The 25,412-nt window shown below is 41.7% G+C and overlaps 1 protein-coding gene across 1 annotated transcript in view; it reads right to left on the reverse strand.

Annotated features, from left to right (window-relative positions):
• Positions 1-18,989: 18,989 nt before the first annotated feature.
• Positions 18,990-25,412, reverse strand: part of TBX18 (T-box transcription factor 18) — a 30,396-nt gene continuing 23,973 nt past the window's right edge. Inside the window, exons 7-8 of the mRNA XM_004310561.4 lie at positions 24,059-24,153; positions 18,990-21,987 (exon numbers count right to left, since the gene is read on the reverse strand). Of these exons, the coding sequence (XP_004310609.1) occupies positions 21,263-21,987; positions 24,059-24,153 (820 nt within the window). The 3' untranslated portion in view covers positions 18,990-21,262. The remainder of the gene's footprint in view (positions 21,988-24,058; positions 24,154-25,412) is intronic.

The raw sequence follows: 25,412 nt of genomic DNA on the forward strand, positions 1-25,412 counted from the left end.
CTGGAGGGAAATGGGTGAGGGCAGGAAGTAGTATTCAGTTTAATTTATGCACATGTAGGCCATTTCCCATCAAAAATTCACTCCAGACCAAAGAGCGGTATTTGAAAGTAGAGCGCGAGATCTACCAGTTAGCTTGCCAAGCTTTCACCACCGTGGGGTCATGAGGTTATGCTTCCAGCTAACAGTGAAGTTCCGAACATCATGGTGCCAAAGAAGGAAGATTTGGGGACTGCAAATTGATGTTAATGAACATAACATAACATAAACCACTAATGGCCTTGGATAGTATCTCTTCGGTGTGTCCTATCAATCGATTTTTACCCTAGTTCCATGGCTAAATGTACGCATGTGTGAATACACACACACACACACACACACACACACACACACACACACACACGTGCATGCAATGAAATCTCTAAGTTCCCCAAAGTGATCATTCCTGGATTTGAATAAAGCTACAAATAAGGAGGGTAAAGAGGAAGTAGGGAGGGAGACAGAGAAGGAGGGGGAACACAAGAAGGAAAAACAGGACTTTCATATATAGTGACTATTCAGCTAAATTGTTCATCTCTACCTAAAAGTCAGGTTCCAGATTCTATTAACAATCAATTTTACATCAAGGGCACCCCAACCCAGTTTTAGTTAGTGATTCAGGCGTTCACCGTAATATGGTTCAGGATCCTAGTTTAGAGTCTTTTGATTAAAGCCCAGCCTCCTCACGTTCCTACCTCCGACCTGCAATTCTGTAGCATCTCCCCTCTCTACAGTTGACCCTACACGCCACTTTACCCTTACGACTCTTTTTTTTTTTTTTTTTTTGCGGTTCGCGGGCCTCTCACTGCTGTGGCCTCTCCCGTTGCGGAGCACAGGCTCCAGACGCGCAGGCCCAGCGGCCATGGCTCACGGGCCCAGCCGCTCCGCGGCACGTGGGATCCTCCCGGACCGGGGCACGAACCCGCGTCCCCTGCATCGGCAGGCGGACTCCCAACCACTGCGCCACCAGGGAAGCCCCACCCTCACGACTCTTAATGCTTAAAGCTGTCAGTGGTTCTGTCTGGCCCCCGGGAAATGTCCGCAGTTCATGGTCTGACATACAAGATCTCTGCATCTTGCTCAGATCTTCCATTTTAAACTTATTTTTAGTACGCCTTGATTTTGATGTTCACAAAATGTCTCTTCTACCTCTGTGATTATATCTGTGTTTTAAGTGAGCAGAAGAATAAAGGTGGAAGGGAATAAGAAATCAAAGGTGACACTTGTGGCACAAAGGAAAGCAAAACTTTTTCAAATTTTTTCAAGCACATCAGTTTATATCTTACTGGCCTAAAGTCTTCACATAGCCAGTAACAGCTGCAAAGGAGTCTGGCAAAGCAAATAATTCCCAAAAGAAAACTGAAGTTCTGATAATGAGGAAGAAAGACAGAATGGTTACTGGGTAGGCAACTTGCAGTGTCTCGCAAAGAGTCCAAAGTCAATAGTGCAGAGAGGTTACAGTATATTTTGGTAACAGAAATTAGACAAATACATCAATCGAGCAGGGATAAGCTCTGCATAGCAGCCTGCGAAGTGACATAGGATTTTGTTATAACCAGTCAACTCTAGACAGATGGGATGTAAAAAAAATTATTACATCCAGATATAAATATTTTTACAATCTTTTTGTTCTCTTTTCTGAATTCTGAGACCAAATCATGAATTGCTAAGAAACAGAAGGTGGTATACCCAATGAGCTAAGTTACCAGAACATTGACTACTCAACTATTCTTCTTAATTAAAAGAAACCTAGTCCAGGAATAAAAATGAATGTCAAAATCACTCAGCATTGTAGCAAACTGCTTGAGCTCAGGCACATTGAGGTGATGGATATTTTTGCATTGAGTCAAGCAAAAATTGTATATTTACATAGCATCAGTCTGAAGGAAAAGAATCAGAACGACAATAAATCAGTTTCTATATGAGGATTTGCATTAAAATGGAAAATAAATGCAAGTGTGGTATTTAAAAAAAAAGTATCCTCCATCGCTTTCAGATAGGTCAACCCTAGATATGACGATGGGCAGAAGCAACTGTTTTTGTGATCTGGCCTGCAAGCTCAAGTGAGTCACATTCTCTAAGAACTCTGGTAGACGATGCTGAAATGTGACCTGGAGGGAAAAAAAAAAAAAAGGCGTTTTTTCATGACCACCTCGAACTATGCGAAAGCATTCCTTAAAGGAACTCTGGAGAAGTCTTTCCTGGGTGTGGCAACAGCAGGAAATCTTCCCATCCTTCTTCCATTCTGTCACCAGTATCTGCTAATTTGGGCTGGGCTTTCTTGCTGGTACTCTTATTTTGGCCTCTGCACCATCTTCTCTTTAAAATATAAGCTCCCAGATGTCAGGGTTTTTTGCTTTGTTTTCATTTCAGCAAGCTTCTAAGCCAACCCCAAAGATAAGTGTTCAATGCTCAGATCTGAAGAAACGCAGGCACAGCCCAGGGACTCAGCTTCCAAGCTGCACTTTGCGACTGACTCACCGTGCGGGCTTCAGGCAATTCATCTCTTTCCTTCCATTCACTCATCTTTGCAGTGGGAATAATAGCAGCCGTCCTCACTTACAGCGCTGTTTCCTTTGTCATTAAATATTTATTAAGCCTCCACATGCCTGACACAAAGTTGGAGCTGTACAGGCTATACCAGACAGACCCCGTCCCTGGCTTTAAAAAGCTTTCGTGATGCAAAACACAGGCGGAATCTGAGCACTTAAGTACAGGGCAGGAGTGTGCAGATTTGTGTGTGTGTGTGTGTGTGTGTGTGTGTGTGTGTGCGCGCGCACGCGCGCATGCTTGTGCACTAAAGAACAATACCTTTAGCTACGTCTCATTGGCCATCTTTCTAACTCCATGTGCTTGCCTTGATTTTAGGTTATCTTTGACCATTAATATATGGAAATATATTTGAATTTCCAAAGCCCTGGAGTTCACAGGAGAGCATAACCAGATTCTGCCTCCTTTTCTATTTGCCCAAAGGGCATTCCCAAAGATGTTCCCAGAAGGTATTCACATAGCAAGTTCTCAAGGTGACCCTCACAGAAGAATAAGGACAGACATTCACAGCACCAACGAGATTTCTCACGTGTTGGTGGCACCTAAGTGCATATGACCACAAGGGCATCATTCTGTATGATAGAGGTCAACATGAGACTGAACTATAACAGCCGTTTCTGCTAAGAAAATACAGTCTCTGGGCAGAAGTGGGCATTTAAGGGAGTGGAAACCAAGAGGGTGCAGAATGGTTGTTGCTATGTTAGTAAGTGTCCAGCTACGAAGCTCCAGTCCTTCCCATTAACCTTGGGTCCATCTGTCTTAGCAAGAGACAGTCAATTACACGAGGTACGCTATCATTCTTTTTTTAAGCGAGTAGTTGGAAGTCTTCATCCGGGCCCTAGCTGCGTTTCCCCTGTTTGCTTAATCTAGGCTTCCGCTCTTCCCGAAAGATGAAAGCCTGCCATTTTAGCCTCCATGCCTCCTAATATGTGCGTTAAACCCAGCACCGCCTCATTATTTATTAATGTCAAGTTATGATACTTGAATGGAGGATGGGAGCTGAAGCCGCAATGGTGACAGATGTTCCAACAGATCAGCTTATATAATGAGAAGTTGGGCCAAATCTGAGGAAAGGGGTGTTTTTTAAAAAAACACACTGACTTCAAAGAAATGAGTTGTGGCATCTGTAACATCTAGGGCGCAGCGCCAGCGGAGGCGAACGGGGCTGCAGCCGGGGGGGAGCAACTAGTGCGCTGATTGGAGCTTGCGGCGGGGCTGGAACAACATCTGGGCTGCAGCACGCCGGCCAGGACGTTTTAAAAGAGCTCCTGTGGTGCCTCAAACTTTGATTTTACAGAGCTGCCAGGAAAGAAACAGGCTGCGTTCAAGAGCTCGTGTGTTTTGGCTCACACGTTTGTCCTCGGACGCTGGGACAGGCCAGTCCGCTGGGGAATCAGGGACGGGCTTGGACCGTCGTTCTCTGTCCACTCTGCTTGCTCTGCGGGTCTATGCCTGGGCCTGGGCAAGTGATCCCTGCAAAGGGTATAAAATAAGAAATACCTCTTGCCAATCCATGAAAATTACACTTATTCTTTCTCAGCAAGAAACTGCTCAAGGGATGCATTTGTGCAGGAACTTGACACCTATAGCTGGTTTTGGGTAGTGCGCCAGTTGGCAACGAAATAGGGTATTGTCCGTGTGTGTGTAGTGAGGGAATGAGGACCGTGTCCTGCAGCTGGGAATTAAGAATAGCCATCCATTCCCACAGTATACCTGTATCTATTCCCAGCATCACAATGTTCAAAAAAAACTTTTTCCCTGCCTCCTTTCTAGAATATTCATTTATTCAACACATATTACTGTGAAAACAACCCAGTGTGACATAAAGTACACAGAGTCCTGGACAGGGACAAGACCTGGGACTGAATCGCAGCCTTGCAGCCCCCCTGCTCTGTGAGCCTCAGTCACTGCTCAGATGCTTTGGAAACCCTGACGTTCGCTAACACAGCACAGGTGGTGGGATAGCACGGTGATGAAAAGCATCATTTCTCCGCTTCCCTGCTGGCGCAGTGGTTGAGAGTCGCCCTGCCAATGCAGGGGACACGGGTTCGTGCCCCGGTCCGGGAAGATCCCACATGCCACGGAGCGGCTAGGTCCGTGAGCCATGGCCGCTGAGCCTGCGCGTCCGGAGTCTGTGCTCCGCAACGGGAGAGGCCACAACAGTGAGAGGTCCGCGTAACGCAAAAAAAAAAAAAAAAAAAAAGCATCATTTCTGGAGCCAGAGTCCTTGGGTGCAAAACCTACAGGTTGTGTGACCTTGGGCAAAGTATTTGATCTCTCCTTGATACTCAGTGCACATCTATAAGATGAGGGTCATAGTGATAGTAATAGTAATAACAGTAACCTATTACAGAGCTTTATTCTTATGACCAAATGTGTTAATACGTATGATGCATTTGGAATTTTACTTGGCACGTAGAAAGCCTCGTATAAGTGATTGCTCCTTTAAAACACACATCTGCACGCTCCTGTGCGCGCACACACATATACACACACACACACACAAGAAAGGTGTTATTTCAGAGCTGAAGCCATCAGATGAGAACATCAAAACTTCCCTTTCTTGTTTCTGCATCCTTCTCTTTTCACCCCTCACTTGGCCCAATTCTGTCCTGGATTTCCTGATTCCCTTGTTTTTACAACTTTGTGTGTGTGTCTTTTAATCAATGTAAGCTTCCTTTGCCAACTTTTTATGCATTATAAATTTTGGAAGCTTTCCATTCCCAAAACACAAGCAGGAGCAGAACCCAAAGGGCAGGTTGTACGTATAAATTAGAGATGGAAAAGGAAGCACAGGAGCCTGGAGAGAAGGCAGTAGGTAGAGGAAGGGGCTGGGGCCAAGGAGACTGAAGTTTAAGACTCTCACTTACTATTCCCTCCTACATTTAAGAACCCTTGATAAAGTGGGCTTTGGAAAGAATCAGACCTGGTATGAGTCTTGTCTTGAATAGTCACTAGCTGTGTAACCTTGGTAAATTTTTTAATCTGGTTGAGTCTTAGTTTCCTCATCTGTAAAATGAGGGTAATGATATTTCCTCCCTCCTAGCACAGTTACATAGGTTATATGATATAAAGTAGTGGAAGGACTTAAGAGAGTATCTGAAACATAGAAAGTATACAATTAAGAGCAGCTATGACTATTGCCACCGGCTACCCCTTAGTCAGGGAGGAGTGTAGGGTAGGAATTGCCTCCACCAGGAAGAAGGAAGAGAAAGGAAACCTCCCAGGTCTCTGCCTTTCTTCCTTTCAGATACTGTTAAGCATCTGAAAAAGCCTTCTCCTCATGCTTGATAGAAAAGAAATGGGCTAAGGAGAAACCCCAGGCTGTTTGCTCAGGAAAAGAGACTTACCTTTAATAGAATCAACATGAAGACCAAATTTCAAAGAATTTAGGAAGAAAATCTTGTTTTGTAAAGGCCAGTGACCTCAGTTCTCTGTGCCTGAAACAAACAAGCAAGCAAAAACCCAAGCCAAATAGCCAATAGAGCGGCAGAGCTGGGGGAATTCAAGAATGACTTTAATAGGATCATAATCTTCACGAGCTATTGTATTTGTTCCATTCTCAAAAAGTGACACTCATCAGGGTTGAATGGTTCAGCTTCACACGCTTCAAGGACTTACAGAATCCTCCCACTGTGGAAGCCCATAAATGAGTCACTTTGGGAACAGCACATTTTTCTCTTCTTCCTACAAATGCAGCAACAGCAGAAAGAGATCATAGTCTCTAGAAGCTACAGTGATAATCCCTCTTATCCAACCTATTTTCACTTCAGGAGGAAAGATGGTGTTGAGACCCAGCAGATTTTTCTTGAAGTTTATGATGGGTCAGCTAAACAGACATAAAGTCCAGCTTCCTCTCTGATAGCTGCCTTTCCCCCCTTATCTAATGCCAACTCTACTTTTTATTGGATTTCCATTACTTCAGCGCTCTTCATGGAGACTCAGCTCCTGTAACTGTTACAGCTGAGGGTATTTTAGTACTTTAAACATCATTAATTAACTCTCTGCATCGTGCAGGCTGGACACATTTCCATCAAAAGTTATCATCTTGTCCTCCAGCCTTGTCTTGGCATGGTGCCCTCTCAGAAAGCCTGGATTACATCTAAAACCATGTGGCAGAGAGAGAAGCCAAAGATGGGCTATCCTGGGAAGATTCAGGCTGGGAACAAACCTCTACTGTCCAAACAATAGGGAATCAGAATCAACCACACTCAAAACAGCTCCACTGGCCAGCCCACAAATTTCCACATTTCTCTGAGCAATTTTACTTGCTTCCATACCAGCTGCCCCATCGTGACCCCCTCCACTTCTATTATAGTGGCAAATAAATCCAAAATCCAGTTTCAACTATGTCTTCTGTCCAAAATACATACCACTTTAGCATACCAGGTATACCTAACACTTGTCATAAGCCAATAATCATTTTCATGGAGTATAAAAGAAATTCCTCTTTTCTGCAACAATCTTCCAATGGTTGTCTTTACGAGAATCTATCCTGAGTCACAGCCATTAGTCACCCATTGGGATAAATAAGCTTGTTTCTATCCTTTTACTGATTAAGTTATGCATGGCTACTACAATGGATATGAGAAAAGAAGTAAAGGGTATTAACACTTAGTAAGTACCTATTATGTGTCAGTCCCATTCTGTGACTTTAAGGATCTCACATTCATACTATTTATATAAGGCTAACAAATTCACAGTAATGGCTACTGCCTTTTTTTTTTTTTTTTGCGGTACGCGGGCTTCTCACTGTTGTGGCTTCTCCCATTGCGCAGCACAGGCTCCGGACGCGCAGGCTCAGCGGCCATGGCTCACGGGCCCAGCCGCTCCGCGGCATGTGGGATCTTCCTGGACCGGGGCACGAACCCGTGTTCCCTGCATCTACAGGCGGACTCTCAACCACTGCGCCACCAGGGAAGCCCGGCTACTGCTTTTTAAGACATCACTTGCAGTGATCCTGTTGTCTGCTTCTATGAGTTTCTCTTCTCAGCCTTTACTTCCTAAAGAAAAGATGCCCTTTAGCTCCAAGTCCCATTCAAGCCCTCCTGGGGATCACAATGCCCACACTTCTCATTTTTCCAATAACTTGGGTATAAGACTGCATATGTTCAAGTGTTTAATAGAATGAAATTAAATTCCCAAATCACAGAGATCTGGCTCTCACCGAAGCTTGAGGATTATGCTGTCCAATATGGTAGCCACTAAACACTGGTGACTGTTAAGCACTTGAAATACTGCTCATGTAATTACAGAACTAGATTTTAAATTTAACTCAATCTTAATTAATTTAAGCTTCAATTTCAAAACAGAAGCAATGTAAAATATTTTTCCATTAAACAAAAATTTAGTTTTGAAAGGGCTGCCCTGAAAATTTAGCATCCAAACTGAGATGCACTGTTAGTGTGAAGTAGATACTGGCGTTCAAAGACTTAGTCCAAAAAAAAACAGAATGTAAACTATCCCATTACTTGTTTTTATATTAATTCCATTTTAAATGATAATATTTAGAATATATTGGGCTAAATAGAATACTTAATTAAAATTAATTTCACCTGTTGATTTTTTTAATGTGTTCGCTAGAAAATTTAAATATCCACATGTGGCTCGTTTTATATTTCTATTGGGTAGTGGTGCTCTGGAAAAGTATTATAAAGAGAATTGAAAGAGTAGTTTCTACACTGAAATGTAATGAGTAACTATTCATTTAGCCCATCTAACTTTATGAAAGGAAAGTAATTTTATTTGAGACAACACCACTGGCTCATAATTCCCTGTAGGGTTAATTTTCCATTCCATGTTCCTAACCAAAACCCTTCACTGGCCACTTCTGAGTGGTGAGATTGTTCTGTGTGACACTGACTAAATGCCTGGACATGACATGTCCCCTCCTCTTATCAAAGTGCTTCAAATGGTATAATAAACACACAGCTTACAGTAATGGCATGAAATGTTTCCCTACAGGGTATCTGTGTGGAGCTTGATTAGATGGAAGGATTACAGGAAAAGTTTGTGTCATAACGATTCTTTAAAGTGAAACCGTAGATCAAAGTTCACCACTGCCAAATATACAACTTGAGAACAAACTCAAGAGCTGCTATTAATCATGGTTTCTGGGGATTTGATGACACAGATTAAACTGCTGTAAAGAATACTGCTGTGCATCACGTTCTTGCAACTGTCATCAACGCTTCTGCCAAGTGTTCACAGAGCAGGAAGAAAAGCTGTTCAGCCTTTGCTGTAGGGGCCTCTCTCACTGAGATTAGTCAAAAATCGGCAGCAGGTTTAAGTTCATGACAACACCTCAAGGGTATCTGCAAAGCCTCTGCTTTCCTAGAAGGAGAGAAAAGTCTTGGACAGATTGAGAGACAAAGTGGAGGTGGAACATAGGGGGACAAGTCAATTGAGATCAGATAACACATTTAATTTCACTTCCATTGAACTTCCAGTCGGATATAAGACTTTCCATAGAGATTCTATAACGTGTTTTAAGTAACTTATGGTAGATCATATTTCAAAGATCTGAGGATATGTAACTTTTTTTCACATTTTGAACATCTTCCAAACAGAAATACTTCTTCAAATTGATGGCATCTTATAGCCGCTGTAGCCAGGCAGCAGCTACGATGAAATCATTGTTGCCTGCACGCCGTGGGCCCATTCAGTCATACTGGTCTTATTTTAATCACTTTCTTTGAGTTCTATTCTTTTTAAGAATTATTTTTAAAAATATTTATTTATTTATTTGGCTGCACCAGGTCTTTGTTGCGGCATGTGAGATGCTTCGTTGTGGCACATGGGATCTTGCAGTTGCAGCATGCCGGCTGTTAGTTCTGGCATGTGGGATCTAGTTCCCTGTCCAGGGATCGAACCCAGGCCCCCGGCATTGGGAGCACAGAGTCTTAACCACTGACTGGACCACCAGGGAAGTCCCCCTTTGAGTTCTTTGCACTGTTGGTACAACAAGGGCTGAGTTCAACTGCAAAATAAAATGTCTCTAAGAAGACTACGTAAGGATACTGTGTTGAAACAAAAGGCTATTGCCTTTTTGTTGCCTCGCATTATGTTTTGTAACACAGGGATTACTGTGAAAACAAATCTGGGATCAGATGGATTTGAGTTCAAATCCTGATTTTGTTCCTTTCCAGCTGGGTGGCCCTGACTAGGTGAAACCCTTATTTTGCTTCAGTTTGCTTATTTATAAAATTGTACTAAATAATACTTGTTAGGATTTTTTTGTTTTGTTTTTTTGTGTTTTTTGCGGTACGCGGGCCTCTCACTGTTGTGGCCTCTCCCAACGGAGCACAGGCTCCGGACGTGCAGGCTCAGCAGCCATGGCTTACGGGCCCAGCCGCTCTGCGGCATGTGGGATCTTCCCAGACCGGGGCACGAACCCGTGTCCCCTGCATCGGCAGGCGGACTCCCAACCACTGTGCCACCAGGGAAGCCCCTTGTTAGGATTTTAAAAATTAAAACACATAAAGGAGCTTTGGGATCATAACTCATGTTAAAAGATTTTCAGGCAATGACACCAACCATCATAATATTTAAATTTGAAGCTGGTGCACTTTTCCTTGAGCCAATACGGCAAGATCAGTGAACTTTGGCATGAGGTCAACTTTTCCATCAAGAAACAAATTGATACAATTCTCCTCCACTCTATCTTCACTATCTCCACATATTTGCTCCCTTTTTTAAGAGGCGTAGAAAAAAGACTTTTCTCAGATGAAGGCTTGACTTCAGAAATAATGTCCCATAGCATTTTGACATTTTGTACACATATTTCCAGGGGGATCATAAGAGGAAAAGCTGACCATTTCATTTTTCCTCTTTTCAATCCCTTAAATTGAAGTAAACTTAAATTAATTACACAATGAGGCCATTAGACTGCTGCGGCTCTAAGTTCACCTATGTAAGCAAACCCAAATCTAAGCCTGCAAAGGCTTCAAGGTTCCGAAATCAAACTCCCAGGGACAGCCAATCAAACAGCTGACTAGGCTGGGCTGTGAGCTAATAGTCAAGCCGTAATTCCCTCCCTTTGCCTTGCTTTGGAGTTTATAAAAGTCTGACCCCGAGGTCCTGTCTGTGGAGTTCTCCTAACCACTTCGGTTTAGCACTGCCAGGTTAGAACTGATTTTCGCTCAGATAAACTCTTAAAACACTTAATATGCCTCAGTTTATCTTTTAACAACTCTAAATTTAACCAGGACTTTCCCACTGGCTTCGAGCCAGCTCTGAATCCCTTAGCTACCCATCCAAGGTAGGGGCTGCTCCCGGGAAGCTGGTGAAAAGAGGGAGGAAAGCTGTGGTGAAGGGTTTGTTTTGAGGATTATTCCTGCCAACCAATTGCTTCCCCTGGCAGGAGTTTCGGTCATGCGGAATCAGCAAGGAGCACTTTCTTTCCCTTTTTTCTCTTCCCTCCCCTCCCAGTCAGGCTCTCCCCTCAGTCATTATTTTTGCCCCAATCTCCTTCCTTCCACGCTGTCAGACGCTCTTCAGGCAACAGCAAACAGGCTGAACCCCAGTTTGTCACCTGATGGCCCGGTGATTGTGGGCAAGTCCTTAACTTTTGTGAGCTCCAGTTTCCTCACTTATAAATTGAGGATCGAAACATCTCACAGGAGTGTTGTAAAGACTAAATGGAATAATGTATGTGATTATGCAGTATGTTCTATAAAATGCTATGCAAACGCTAGTCATTTTTTAATATCTCCTATGAGGAACATTTTGCATTAATTTTTCCCCATCTTCCGCTAAGAGGAATTGTCTTCTTAATTCATTTAATGGGGGTAAGGCGAGAGAAAGAATCACATTCACTAATAAATGATTATCTGGGCTTTAATCAAGGGAAGAGGATGACAACCTTTCATCCTGTAATTCACCAGTGGGCACTGCACAGAGAGAGTAAAGAGCAGAGCAAGGAGAAAGGGGCCAGGGCATCCAAGTCTCCTCAGCCCGGAAGAGAACCAACGATACCAGAAACTGTCTTTCCTGCTTCAGAATTAATAACCGCTCTCCCCAAAACAAGCCTTGTCAAAGAGAATTACAATGTGTAAATGCCCCCGAAAGGACTCTCTTGGCTTCTTCCTGATAGAAGGGAAATGACCTGAGGCCTGGGTCATCACCAAATGACTGTGCAACCAGCCCAGCCATGTGGAGGACAGAGGAGAACTGTATAGGTGCTCAATAAACATGTACATCATGGATGGGTTGCCAGGCAGAGTCTTGTAGCTTACTCAGTTTTCAGCGATGGTACAGTCACCGCCTACTGGTAGTAGCCCTCCAGAAGTATCATCCACACAGTGGGGTGAACTGCATATTGAGGCAGATTTATTCTCTCCATTGCCCAGTATCCACACTTCTCTTAGGATGTGCATTGCTTTCTGTTTCACAGAGTTTTCTAGAGCTTCGCTGTTCAACGTGGTAGCCGCTAGCCACGTGTGGTTTTGTTTTTAAATTTAAATTTGAAATAACTAATATTCAATAAAGTTAAAAATTCATTCCCTGAATCACACTAGCCTCATTTTGAAGTACTCAGTAGCCACAGGTGGCTACTGTATTGGTTGGTGCAGCCAGAGAATATGGTCACTGTTGCAGAAAGTTCTTTTGGACTATTGGAGTATTCTGTTCCAGAATACTCACTCCTCACTTCCACCACCCTTCCCTGGCCTTTATCAAATGGTGCCTCAGCTTCACGGCTTTTCTTGATCACTTCCTTGTGCCCCGTATAACCTTGGTCACACCCTCCAATGTTCCCACAGCTCTTGGTACTACCTCTATTTTAACATTTACCACCTTGTGTCAGGACTCTGTGTTTAACACGTGGGACCCTCTGATGAGGCTCTGAGCATCCCCCCAAAGAGCAAATTCTTCTTGCTAATCACATCTCCAGCCACAGAATCTGGCATGTGGCAGGTGTTCCACAAACACTAAATGCAGGGATGAATTAATGATTGAACCACATGTAAATAAGCAAACACATGTATTAGGAGGGCAGGGTGTCATTCACAGCCTTCTCCCTGGGGTTCTGACAGATGCATCACACACACACAGGAAATTAGAAAAAACACAGAAACAAAGCACAATTTTATCAATCTGGGCAGATAGCTGGTACCCCCAAAGCACAGCTATGGTGGAAGTTACTTTGTGGACACTGCCCAGTAACAAAGTTACTTTGTGGACACTGTGGGGCTGCCTGCTTTATGGTTGCTCCCTTCCCCTAGTCTCTGCTTATGTCACCCCCAACCTCTTAGGTAGATCTTACTACTAGAATCAGAAGAAATACCAAGCCAAGTTCTCTCCTGCATACCAGAAAAAAGGAACGGGCAGAGAGCAAGAAGGGGCATGTGTGCCCCGATATGCAGTGCCTTGCTCATTTAAGCTGTTCACCCCCTGTACACCAGAGAAAAAGGAACGGCAGAGAGCAAGAAGGGGCGTGTGTGCCCCGATATGCAGTGCCTCGCTCATCTAAGCTGTTCACCCCCTGTATACCAGAGAAAAAGGAACGGGCAGAGAGCAAGAAGGGGCGTGTGTGCCCCGATATGCAGTGCTATTAGGTCAACAGTCATTGTTACAGGTTTCCTCACAGCAAAGAAGTTTTTCTCCAAGGTGTCTTGGGTCTCCACCAACAGAGAAAACATTTTTATCCTGACAGAGCACCCCCTAATCCATGTGAGTTGGAGAGATCTCTAGGTACTCTTCTGTAATTTTATTTTTTAATCTTACAAAATAGGTGCTTTTTCTAGATGAAATGATATTTATTGTAATATCAACTCACTTGCACAGATGTACAACTAATAACCTACAAGTAACTATGTTAATAACCTCATATGGCAATCCCTTTAGAGCCACTGGGCCCATAGCTCCCAGGATACAATACATCCATCACCTGTGAAACCTGGACTTCTCTACCCATCTCACTTCAATCAACAACACATCTGTGTCCAGCTGGGTGTCCTAGGATGTAGAAAGCCCCACTTTCCTCCTCTTATTGCTAGACTAGACTCTAGGGATGCCTGCAACAGAAACAGTCAATTCCTGAAACTATAGCTTTGCCTGCTGAAGCTCCCTGGAATGAATGATCTCCATGCTGCATATAATACATTCTCCCCTTAGGAGTATTTCCCCTTTGATTCATATAGTATCCTAATAGCTTTTGAAGACAGTCATGATAAAATACATAGAATATGGGGAGGAGTATCTTATGTAGGTGTCAGCCACAACGCTAACAGGAAGGAAGGAACAAAGGAACGAAGGAAGGAAGGAACAAAGGAAGGAACAAAGAAACGAAGGAAGGAATGAAGGAAGGAAAGAAGAGAGAAAGTCTTTCCTTTCCTGTCCTTTTGTGAGGAACTACTGACCTCTGTGTCTCTGCTGATAATGGCAAATTGGCAGCTCACCAAGCAAAACCTCCAGACCTATCAAATTTTAGGTTCCTTTGTAGGCCTACAAAATTTATTCAATTTTTTATTAATTTATTCACACATTTACTCATGTATCCGCTCCTTCATTAATCACTTTTTTATCTTCACTGTTCGCTGTGGCAAAAACAAACGAGATACAGCTCTCTCCCTTATGGATCTCCCATTGTAGCTGGGCTGGTTGGCCTACATGAAGAGCATATACTGAGTTATTTTCCTTTGAGAGAGGTATGCATGGAGTGCTGTGGTAACATTCTAGAGGGCGAGTTTATTTCTCCTGGGGAAAGGAATATGGAAAGAATGGTAATTGGGAAAGGCTTCACTGAAGAAAGAGTAAGTAATTCCTTAAAAAATGAGAATGCAGGCTTGAAGGACATTCAGGGCTGAGGGAAAACCATGAAGAAAGACAAGGAAGCTTGAAAGTGTTTAATGTCATTGATGGAGGCTATCACTGAAATTTTCTGAATATCTTGTCTGAAGCTTGTAGATGGTCAACATTGTTACCTCTGAAGGTCAGTTGCTTCTCCACATACAACTCTCTTAATTGACCACTCAGGCTCTTCTAGCTCTAATTTTTATATTTCTGTCTCCCCATCGTGCCCTCCCAAGGTAAAATTGAGTGGACAGCAGACATTTAAACATAGGCAATTGCTATTTCCTCTCTTCTCCACACACCAAGGTCATCAAATGCAGAAAAAAAAAAAAAAATTGAGCAGAAGCTACAAGGGACCTGCCATGATGTTCATTCATTCCTTAGTCCCTAAAGCCAGGGACTACTGGAACTTTGTAACATTCCTTGATAGAAATGACTTTTGAAATTGTCTTTATCATTGATGAGTGAGAGCTTCTATTCTCTTTGAAAAACATACGGTTCAACTAATTTTCCCTTGAAATTCATTTAGGCAAATTAAGAAAAAGAAATCTGCAAATCTCTGCAATCCATTTCACAAAACACCTTTAAGAACAATATGCAGGAGGTTTCCAAAACCCTAAACAAGTAAGGTTTCCCCTTCCTGTTATTAATAGGGAAATATTTACTACAGTTCTGTAAACAGAGCCAAACTGAAACAATTGCATTTAAATGATGTTAGGGTTTCCAAAGAAAACCACGGAACACACTCAGAATTAAGGCGATAATGCATCCCTGTTGTACCTTGGCATAGGAGCAAGCATTTTGCAGTGACCATCTGGGATATGTAATATCATGGTAAGGGCGAGGGCACCAGCTCACAGAGAAGCCAAGAGGCAACATTTTTTTCCTGCCAACTGTGATATGTTACAGTATGAAGTTTTCTTCCGTAGGAAACCAGCATTTCAACTTTTACAGGGCATTTGAAGACACCAAAATTTTTTTTCACTGCAATACCTCAAATGTCTAAGATAATGCCAATGTAGATGCTCAATAAATATTTATTGATTGAATAAATACTGAAAGTGCCAACCTTTTTCTATGGTAATAAAAACTTCATGATGCTTTGGGATCTTTTCACTCTCCTTTTAAGGCACTTAAGGATGTAAAATTATTTACCCAACGACAACATTTCAGGTGTGTTGGGAGGAGGTGTAATTTATCAAGTACTATTAAGTTTATACAACCAAAAAGCACGCTAAAATGCACTTCTGTTACTACTACTTCTACTAAGAATGTGAAAAGGCAGATCTTAAAAGTTCATCAAAATGTCTTGGCCCACATAACAAAAGTACAAGCAACAAAAGAAAGAAATAGATAAATTGAGTCTCTTCAAAATTAACAACTTTTGGGAGGCAAAGGACATGAACAATAAAGTTAAAACACAGCCCACCAAATGGGAGAAAATATTTGCAAGAAATATATCTGATGAGACTTGTATCCAGAATATATAAAGAACTCTTACACCTCAATAATTAAAGGACAACCCAATTAAAGATGGGTGACGGATCTGAACAGACATTTCTGTAAAGAAGATATACAGGAAAAGATGCTCAACATCTTCAGTCATCAGGGAAATGAAAATCAAAACCACAATGAGATATCACTCACACCCACTAGGATGGCTATACCCAAAAAGACTGATAATAACAACTGTTAGTAAGGATATGGAAAAATCAGAACCTTCACACATTGCTGGTAAAAATGTGTAATGGTGCAATGACTTGGGAAGACAGTCTGGAAGTTCCACAAAATATTACGACAGGATCCAGTAATTTCGTTCCTAGGCATATACTCAACAGAAATGAAAACATATGTCCACACAAAAACATGTACGCCAGTGTTTTTACCAGCATTATTCCTAACAACCAAAAAATGAAAACAATCCAAATGTCCATCAATGAGTGGATAAATAAAATGTAGTGTATACCTACAATGGACTATTATTCAGAAAGAAAATGAAATTAAATACCAGTACGTGCTACAACATGAATGAACCTTGAAAGCATTATGCTAAGTGAAAGAAGCCAGTCACAAATGACCACATATTGTATGATTCCACTTACATGAGAAACACAAAATAGGCAAATCTATAGACAGAAAGTAGATTGGTGGTTGCCTAGGACTTTGGGTTAAAGAAAGAGTAGAGGGAAAAGGGGTGACTTAATGGGCATGGAGTTTTCTGCAGGGTAATGAAAATGCTCTAAAATTGATTGTGGTGATGGTTACACAACTCTTATTACACGAAAAACCACTGAATTGTTCACTTTAAACAGGTGAATTGTATGGTTTGTGAATTATATCTCAATAAAGCTGTTATTTAGAAAAATGTCTTTGCTTTATTATTAAGTTGTTCTAGTGACCTGATTAATATAATTTTAAAATTATCAAATATTTTTAAATTAATACAGTTTTAAAATATTATTTTTAAATTAATATAATTTTTTAAATGAACAAAGGATTGGTATGTTGATCCAGCCTTGTGCAAACTAAATGAATTGCAGAGTAATCAACTTTTTAATATTTTGTATCTGAGTCTCAGCATGCATAAAACCCTTCAAAAAGACAAATTCATGTTTTTTTCTCAGTGAAGATTTAAATGAATTTTGAATGGCTTGGAATGATCTCTAAATATTTTACTAGATTCCATAATTATTTCACTTATTTCCAAAGTGAAACAATTTTATGCCATGCCACTAACAGCATCATGAAAAGGAAATTTTATTAACATCTTTTTCTGTTCACTATAAAGTAGCAAATACCTAATTAAGTGCAGCTTCCTTCAAATACTAATATACAAAAGTATGTCTTATATATTATAACTAAATAAAGCACAGCTCCATTTTTTAAAAACTCTAAGTAATCCAATAAATTTTAAATAATCCTGGTGGTGTAATGTTCTGTATAAAGGTAGATATATATCTAAAATAGTTTTATAAAAACATACCTTTTGGAAATATATATATCCAAATATATGTACATATCTCCCAAAGATATATCTTTATAAAGCTATTTTCCTACTATCAAGCTGAATATTTTTTATGCACTAAGGTCATATGAATTTGAAACTGAAAGGAATCGTACAGATTCTCATCCCAGACACTTCCTTCACATATAAAAAAACTGAGATCTAAAGTGGTTAACTTTTGTCCAAAATCCTGATTAGGAAACCCATTGTTTGAAACCAAGTTCCCTATTCTCAAGGAAGGGATGAACTCACCATAGCAAAATTCCAAAAACAGAAAATTCACCATTTGAAAATCTATCAGCATGCAGACGGATACTAAGGTCATAAACATCTGTTGGACGTTTCTATGCTTGAAAAAAATATATACATATATATATTGGTTCATTTCCATCACTGATACTGTTTTCAAGTTTTAAGCTCCTAGAAGGCTGTAATCACATATGTCTACTTAACTGTTCACATGTTCAACCTCACCTACTGTTTATCTGAGCACATATTTTAAGGAATGATGATCAATGAGATTAAAACACAATATGGTAATAATTTAATAAAATGACTTAATTACCAATGGAAGGCTTAAGAAAATCTCCATGCAGATGAGTCAATAAACTCCCCATGAGGAAACCCAGCAGAGTTACACTTTGAAATAAAGGATTCTTTACAAACCTGTCTAATTAAAGACAGCATTCGCATAGCATCCACCAACTCTACCGTGACCCCTGAAAGAAACTCATGAAATTAAATAATGGCTGGTATAATGGCTTTACACCAGGCTTGGTTAGCGATCACTTTTCTTGCACCTTCTTCTTCGCATTCATATTTTCCCAGAACTTCCCTACTCCAAAAATTACTCCTTTCTCTTAATCAAACCTCCAGCTATCTCTAAAACATCTGTTTATCTATTTCATACTAAGGTGTGAGTTGCTAATAGGTTTAAATCTAGGGAGTGAGGTCTCAAGAGGAATTCACATTTTAAAAGTGAGGTGCATTTTGCTCAAAATTCCACTAATATAAAGAGTGAGTGTGATCCTTTGCTAATCAGCAACACTGTGCCCCAACCTTCTCTGGGGGCCACCAAAGTCTCCTGACCCCCTACATTCCAGAAATCAGGGGTCAGCAAGGGGGTGCCCTGCTTGTGAAAAGCTGGTGACCTCTGGGAGGGAGCTTGTATGGAAGCAAGTGTTAATTTTCAAAATGTGACTGGTTGTGATAGCAGCAACCTCACCTCATCACAATGTCCCTTGGAATGTTTTCTGAGTAAGGGGTCTAAAAGTGATCTGTCATCACTGGTCAGTGGTACAAGCAGCTCATTCTTATATCCTTGCCCTTCCCCCCCACCCCGGACCCGAAACAAAACATCCCGCTCTGCCCTCCTCTTCTCACATGTGAATTTTCATGTGTTCAACATTTGTCAGGTCTTCACCTTCAATGAAATGGTCAAGGCACCAAGAAATTATATCGAACACATCAAAAGTGAATACCAGGCCCGTTTCCCCGTGCCTTGTACTCATAAGCCACAAAATTTGTGTTTGGAGCATGCGTGTGTGGGCCTGTTCTTGGAAGAACATTTATAGACACTTCAAATGATTCCCCTCCAAAGCCATGAAAGGGTTTAGTAACACACTTTAATATATAATTTCTTAAGCATTTTTTAATAAAATACAGATATATAATTATAATTATCAATGCCTGTATGTCATTTAATATAATGATAAAAGGCTAGTCTTTGAAGTGACATGATGATTAATATTTACAGTAAAGCCTAAAGGAAACAGCATTTGTACAATATTGCTAAATCGAAAAGAAAAGATTAATTAAAAATGCTACTTGTATTGTGGTGTCATCTCAAATCACAAAGAGCAAAAAGGAAAATTCTCATCGTATTAATGCATATAGGTGTAGATCATTACTTTCTATGTTTTCTCCAGATGGAAAACTCTCTTGTTCTCCTTAAATTATACCAAGCACTGAGGCTGGGATGTACTCATCATAAGGACGTTTCCCAAATCTTTGTCAAGTTATTAATACCATACACAAACATCTTATGTAGATCTACCTATTGGATATATGTCATGTGCCTTCATGCTAATTTTAAATTTAAAGATCAATACTAATTGGACAAACTGTTAGAGAACCCATGAGGAAATTTATCAGTATATATAAACAGAGTCACATTCTGTGCAAATACTGTTTAAATAGTAATCTCCCTCAATATGTAACAGCCATGCTGTTTTAAAGTAAAGAAGCAAACCAGGAGCTTCGCCCTAGCCCCATCTAACCTAGGGATCAGTTAAAGCCATTCTGTTTAGCACTGAAACACACTGCTTTTGCTTGGCAAATATATGAAATGTAGTGAGTCAATGAACAGACACATGATTTTATCCTCAATAGACATTCGGTAATCCTCTTCACCTTGCATTCTTAGCCTTTCCTATTCATCTCACTATGTGCTATCAAAGTTACTACATGCTTCCAAACCCTGTATACATTGTTTTAGGGGTTTTTAAAAAATAATACTGCTTTCATTTTCTTTTTTTCAGTTTTGAGGTTAAAAATGACGTTGAGGTTAAAAGTTTTACAGCTCCTTTATCATAATTGGTATCTTCCTCCTTAGTCTTCCAAGAGGAACTTTATAGTAATGGGCTTTGGCCTTTGCACTGCAACCCCCAAAAGACAGATTGCTGGAGATAACCCCCTGAAATTCCTTACAGCGTTATTTAACACCATGAAGGCCTAGAATCTATCTGTTTTGAGAAAGACTTCAGACAAAGGGACAAGGTTCAGGAGGGGGGAAGGTTTCAATTTGTAGGAGTTATGAGATATAAATAAGTAGCATAAATGCCTTTTCCCCTTACTTATAGACCATGGGTCAGGAATCTCAAAGCAAGGTGGAAAAAAATCCTGAATTAAAAAAAAACAAAACACTATAAAAACCTAAGGGATAGCTAACAATATAATTCTTCTTGATTTAAAAAGCTAGACATTTCTCATTGGAATCAAAGAATTCGAGGTGGATTTATTTTCTTTTTGCCATTCCAGTCATATCATATATTCCTTCCCTGGTGAAAACTGGAATTTAAAATGTCTATAGGACATTCTTTAATAGTCTACTTGATACTAAATAAAATGAGCAAAAAATCCAAAATACTGGAAATTTATTCTCTGCAGATGAATAAATACCTCTTACCTGTCCAATAGAAAGTGAAAAAAATCACAAGCTTTTCCATTTTCCTTAAGAAAGTAATTACTATGGATTATGAATTTTTATAGGACCAAAGTCACCTAATACCTGTGATAAATAAGAGCAAGTAGGAACACAAAAGCTAATCCTTCATGATTACAGATACCTCAGTACTATTACTAAGACTTCTACTGACTTAGGTTCTCACATTGTGCCCAAGAATAACAGAATTCACAAGACTCTGTGTGCTGGTTACTGCTGGTTATCAAGCCTCAAGTAGGAAACTGTGTAGAGCATTTTCCTGATAAATTAAGTTATATGTCTTAGTCTGGTGAGTGTCATTGCCAAGTTTTAAGTTTGCTGTTTGGTTTTTTAAAAAGTATGAGAACTTTGGTTAAACATACTACATTTATGCCAATACTCTGTGTAACTGGGGGGAAAAATAGAAGGAGGATGTGGTTTTGTAGGCTGCAAAACCCCACAAGCCATATACAGTATACATATGTACCAAAGATAATTACAATCTCACCATGAGAAAGTCAGAAAAACTCAGTGAGCCTTCATTTTCTATTATATGTACATTTTACAAGCTACTGATAAGTTTCTTTTCATATTGCTTTCCAAAAAGAAAAGACAAGGAAAACGAAGAAAGAATATACATTAGCCAGATTCCAATGTAGTTTAACTTAAAGGCTTCATCAGACCATATGTGCAGACACTTGAGATGATGAGAGAGTTAAGCTTCCTAGGGTCCTAGAATCAAAGAAACTCTGCTGACCCCCACTGCTAAGCAGGTGCACTCCTTCCACGGGGGGCAACATCTGCCGATCCGTCATGGTCCCACTCGGTGAGGACCCCAAGAAACTTCCTTGGGAAGAAACAATTTTCTCAGGACTGGCAGCCAGTTTGGGGGATGTGGAGAAGTTATATCCATACAAGGCACAGGGGCTGTGTAACCTGAACGTGTTATAGGAACCCTGGTGTGTCTGGTTAGCAGCAAAGGCGTTGCTGGGGGGTGAAGGCATGATGTACTGGAGCTGGGGGGACATCCCGGAAATCTGCATGGACAAGCTGGTCTGTGGGCAGCTGAAGGTGTCCCCATCCGTGCCGCCCATGGACATGTTCACCGAGGCGCTGCCGCTCACGCCCACGTAGGAGGGAGTCCTGGGCGGGGCGAAGGTCTCGCCCGTCTGATTGGTGAGCCTGTTGTAGGTCTCGGCCAAGGACGTGCTGTATCGGTTGAGGGTTAGGCTAGAGCGGGCGCATGCGGAGTAGTCAGCCGGGGCCAGACTACACAGCTGGCTGGTGTTGGGTCCCAGGTGGAAGGCTGGAGACGAGCAAGGGGAGCCGGACAGAAGATGAGGGTGGGTGGCCGCAACGCCATTCCCAGAACCTTGGAGTAAGGTGGAGGAACCTGCATTTCCTACAAAAGAAATTGAAATGTAAAGAGCATCTTTTCCTTTCAACTATGTACACATGAGCTAGACGGACTTGTTACAAGGGGCGGGTACAAACACGAAAAGGAGATGGTCTCCGCTCTCAGGAATTGTAATTTAATTGAATTCAGACTGAAATATTTTAAACATAGATCCTCCCAACATTTTCAAGGAAATTATCTCCCCAAGGAGTGACTTTTTTTTTTTCCAAAAGGTATTAGGACACTATCACATAGAATTTTCACATTTTCTCCCTCAATTACCTTTCTCAAAGTTTTCTCATTTTTTAATAATAAACACGACAAATACTGACTTTCCTGGCAACTTTAGAAAATATAAATTTCATCTTACTCTGTATCTTGTTCCAAAAGTTCCATCACCTCACTTCTACCCAACTTTTTTTTTTTTCTTTTTTTGCTGTACGCGGGCCTCTCACCGTTGTGGCATCTCCCGTGGTGGAGCACAGGCTCTGGACATGCAGGCTCAGCGGCCATGGCTCACGGGCCCAGCCGCTCCGCGGCATGTGGGATCTTCCCGGACCGGGGCACGAACCCGTGTCCCCTGCATCGGCAGGCGGACTCTCAACCACTGCGCCACCAGGGAAGCCCCTACCCAACTTTTACTCTTTCTTTCAGCAGAGCTTCCTCTGGAGCAATATATTTTCTTGCCAAAAAAGAAGGAATTCAAAGAAAAGAGCCAAATTGGTCAAAGACACATCCTGCCTCAAACAAACTTGCAACTTCCCACTGCAAGCTTGTGTGAATCAATGACTGTACCACTCAGGGCTACTGAAATAAGGCAACCGTCTAGAACTTTATTTTTTTTTTATTGGAGTATAGTTGCTTTACAATGTTGTGTTAGTTTCTGCTGTACAATGAAGTGAATCAGCTACATGTATACATATCTCATTTCCAAACAGAAAATGGTTTGGTGAATCACATGCTAACACAAGAGCAGAGGTCCAGCAAATAAACAGCCCTGTGAAATAGAGAGGGGGGTTAACCCTGCATCCAATCAATAACAGTGGTGGCGGCTGACTCCCCCCTCTGGATTTGCTGACAGATTGATGTTTGCAACTTGACGGAACTTAGGGGAGAGAAGAGAATTCCAATGGGCTGGATAGGTTGTAAAACCTTCATTGCTCTAGTGACAGTGTTTTATACAGCTTCTTAAAATAATCTAAAAGCCCAATCTGCCCAATGATAATTATCTAAAACCCAGCAATGCTAAATTCTCAACGGGGTGCTGGGCAGGATCAGACGTAAAATGCCTGAGTGCAGGGGTGAGCCGTGAGTCCTACCTACCAAGTAGAGAAGGAAGTGTCATCCCTTTCCATGCTGCTCCCTCTGAGGAAACACCAGCCATGGGCTCGGAGGAAATACTCAAAGGGGAGCTCAGGGAAGGTTGCCTCAGTGTGCCTGACCTTCTCATCATAAATACAAGAGAACCCTGCCTAGAGGCAATTCTGCTGAAGGAAGAGGAAGCTGGCAAGAAAGGGTAAACCGGGACCAGCATGGGCAATTATCTGTGAAGTACACCTGGTACCAGGGCCAACTAGTCTACCTCTAATTTTAAGAAGAGATTTAGGGTAAAGTAAAGGTTATGAAATATATAAACAGCCTAAAACATCCAAGACAACCTTTGATCACAACGGCCATTTTCCTGGCCCATCCCCATAACAGAGAGAAAAGAGAAGGATCCTGTAATGGGAGGATGTTGGTAATGAGGTCGCCATTATAGAGGACAAGCAATGACTTGTGCAGTTTTCAGTGCCTGAGCATCTAGGCAGGACCTGGCTGATATACATGAGCCAGGAGACTTCTTTTTTTTTTTTTTTTCGTTTTTAAGTCTTTTTTTTTGATGGGGACCATTTTTAAAGTCTTTATTGAATTTGTTACACTATTGCTTCTGTATTATGTTTTGGTTTTTTGGCCGGGAGGCATGTGGGATCTTAGCTCCCAGACCAGGGATCGAACCTGCACCCCCTGCATTGGAAGGTGAAGTCTTAACCACTGGACCACCAGGGAAGTCCCTGACCCAAGAGACTTTGTGATTTACCTTGCTTGGGAATTCCAGGGATATCTTCAAAGGTGAGGGTCCGTAGTGAAGGTCTCCAGAATGCATATGACTCCACAAGGGCTTCCAAACCCATTCTAAATGGAAGGGTCAGGATGGGGGTGAACACAAGAAGCTCAGTTAGGAGCAGTTGGAGTTTGCAGCCATAATAAGCAGCTCAGAAAACACCGCTGCTGTTGACAGTGGCCCCCCACATTGGCAGGTGAGGAGCTTGGCACAAACAGAAAGAGAAATGGTTCAGAGATGAGCTAGCATTCTGTCACCAGGAGCACAAGAGGATGGAATCCACCCAGGATGGCCTGTTAACGTTCTCAGAAAACTTAGCTGATCTCAGGGGATAAAAAGCTGTACCCTTGTACCAGGAAGTTGGGGTGGAGAGAGTCCATCCTAGCTGCCGTGAGTCCACGGCTTTGCTGTGATCTGGAGCTCATCCTCTCTCCCTGTTACACCACTCTCCCTCTGCTGCGGAGAGCTCTGCCACAAAAGCACGCCCCGTAGAGGCATTTCTATCCGGCATCCGGTGCCTCGGCAGCCAGCGGAGAAGAGCACTCATCCTAAGAAAACTGACTTCTCTCTCAGAGGCATGATCACCACACGCAGGGCAGCCAGGGCGGGCTCTGGGGAAGAGGGGGCAGCCCTGGCTTCTCAGCCCAGCCTGGAGGATGATCCCAGGAAGGTGATCTCACGGGGCGCTACGGTATCTGGAGCTAGTATCAGCACCAGACATTATTTTAAAGCCCCTACACACACTTAATGAATGGACACTTAGAGAGACAGGATAACTTCATTATGGGCTACTTACATGGATACGTGTATGTTTTAAAACAAGGGTGACTACTCTAAATACATAATAAATGTATGTACCTCCTACCGTAAGTGATTCAGATACCACTTCCATACATCAGATAACTAAGTCCTCTAGGTCATAGAAATGAGGCCCTTCACTCAACTAGCACATTCTCAAGGCCTCACCAACTATTTCCTCAATCATCTCAGTGCTAAGCAATTTGTTAATCTAGGTAACATTGTGCTTTTCATGAAATATATAGCTCCACTGTAGGAAGTGTCTGATTCCTGAGTGTCAAACAGCACACGAACACCTCTTGTGATTGTCAGATACAGTTTTATTTAATACAGATAATCTGTATTTAATGCTGATATTAAAGACAGGGTCTATCTTTAATAGCTTAGACTCCACGTGTTACTTTCCCTCCATCCCCAAGTCATGAGCTATGAACTAAGACTAGAGAAAACCGCCTCACAGAGTCACACCCCCTGTACAACATGGCGAGAGCTCTCTAAAGACCCATGGTAAGTGACCTGTGCGTGCAGCTAA

Source organism: Tursiops truncatus, chromosome 12 (assembly GCF_011762595.2).
Source record: "Tursiops truncatus isolate mTurTru1 chromosome 12, mTurTru1.mat.Y, whole genome shotgun sequence".
Lineage (NCBI taxonomy): Eukaryota > Metazoa > Chordata > Mammalia > Artiodactyla > Delphinidae > Tursiops > Tursiops truncatus.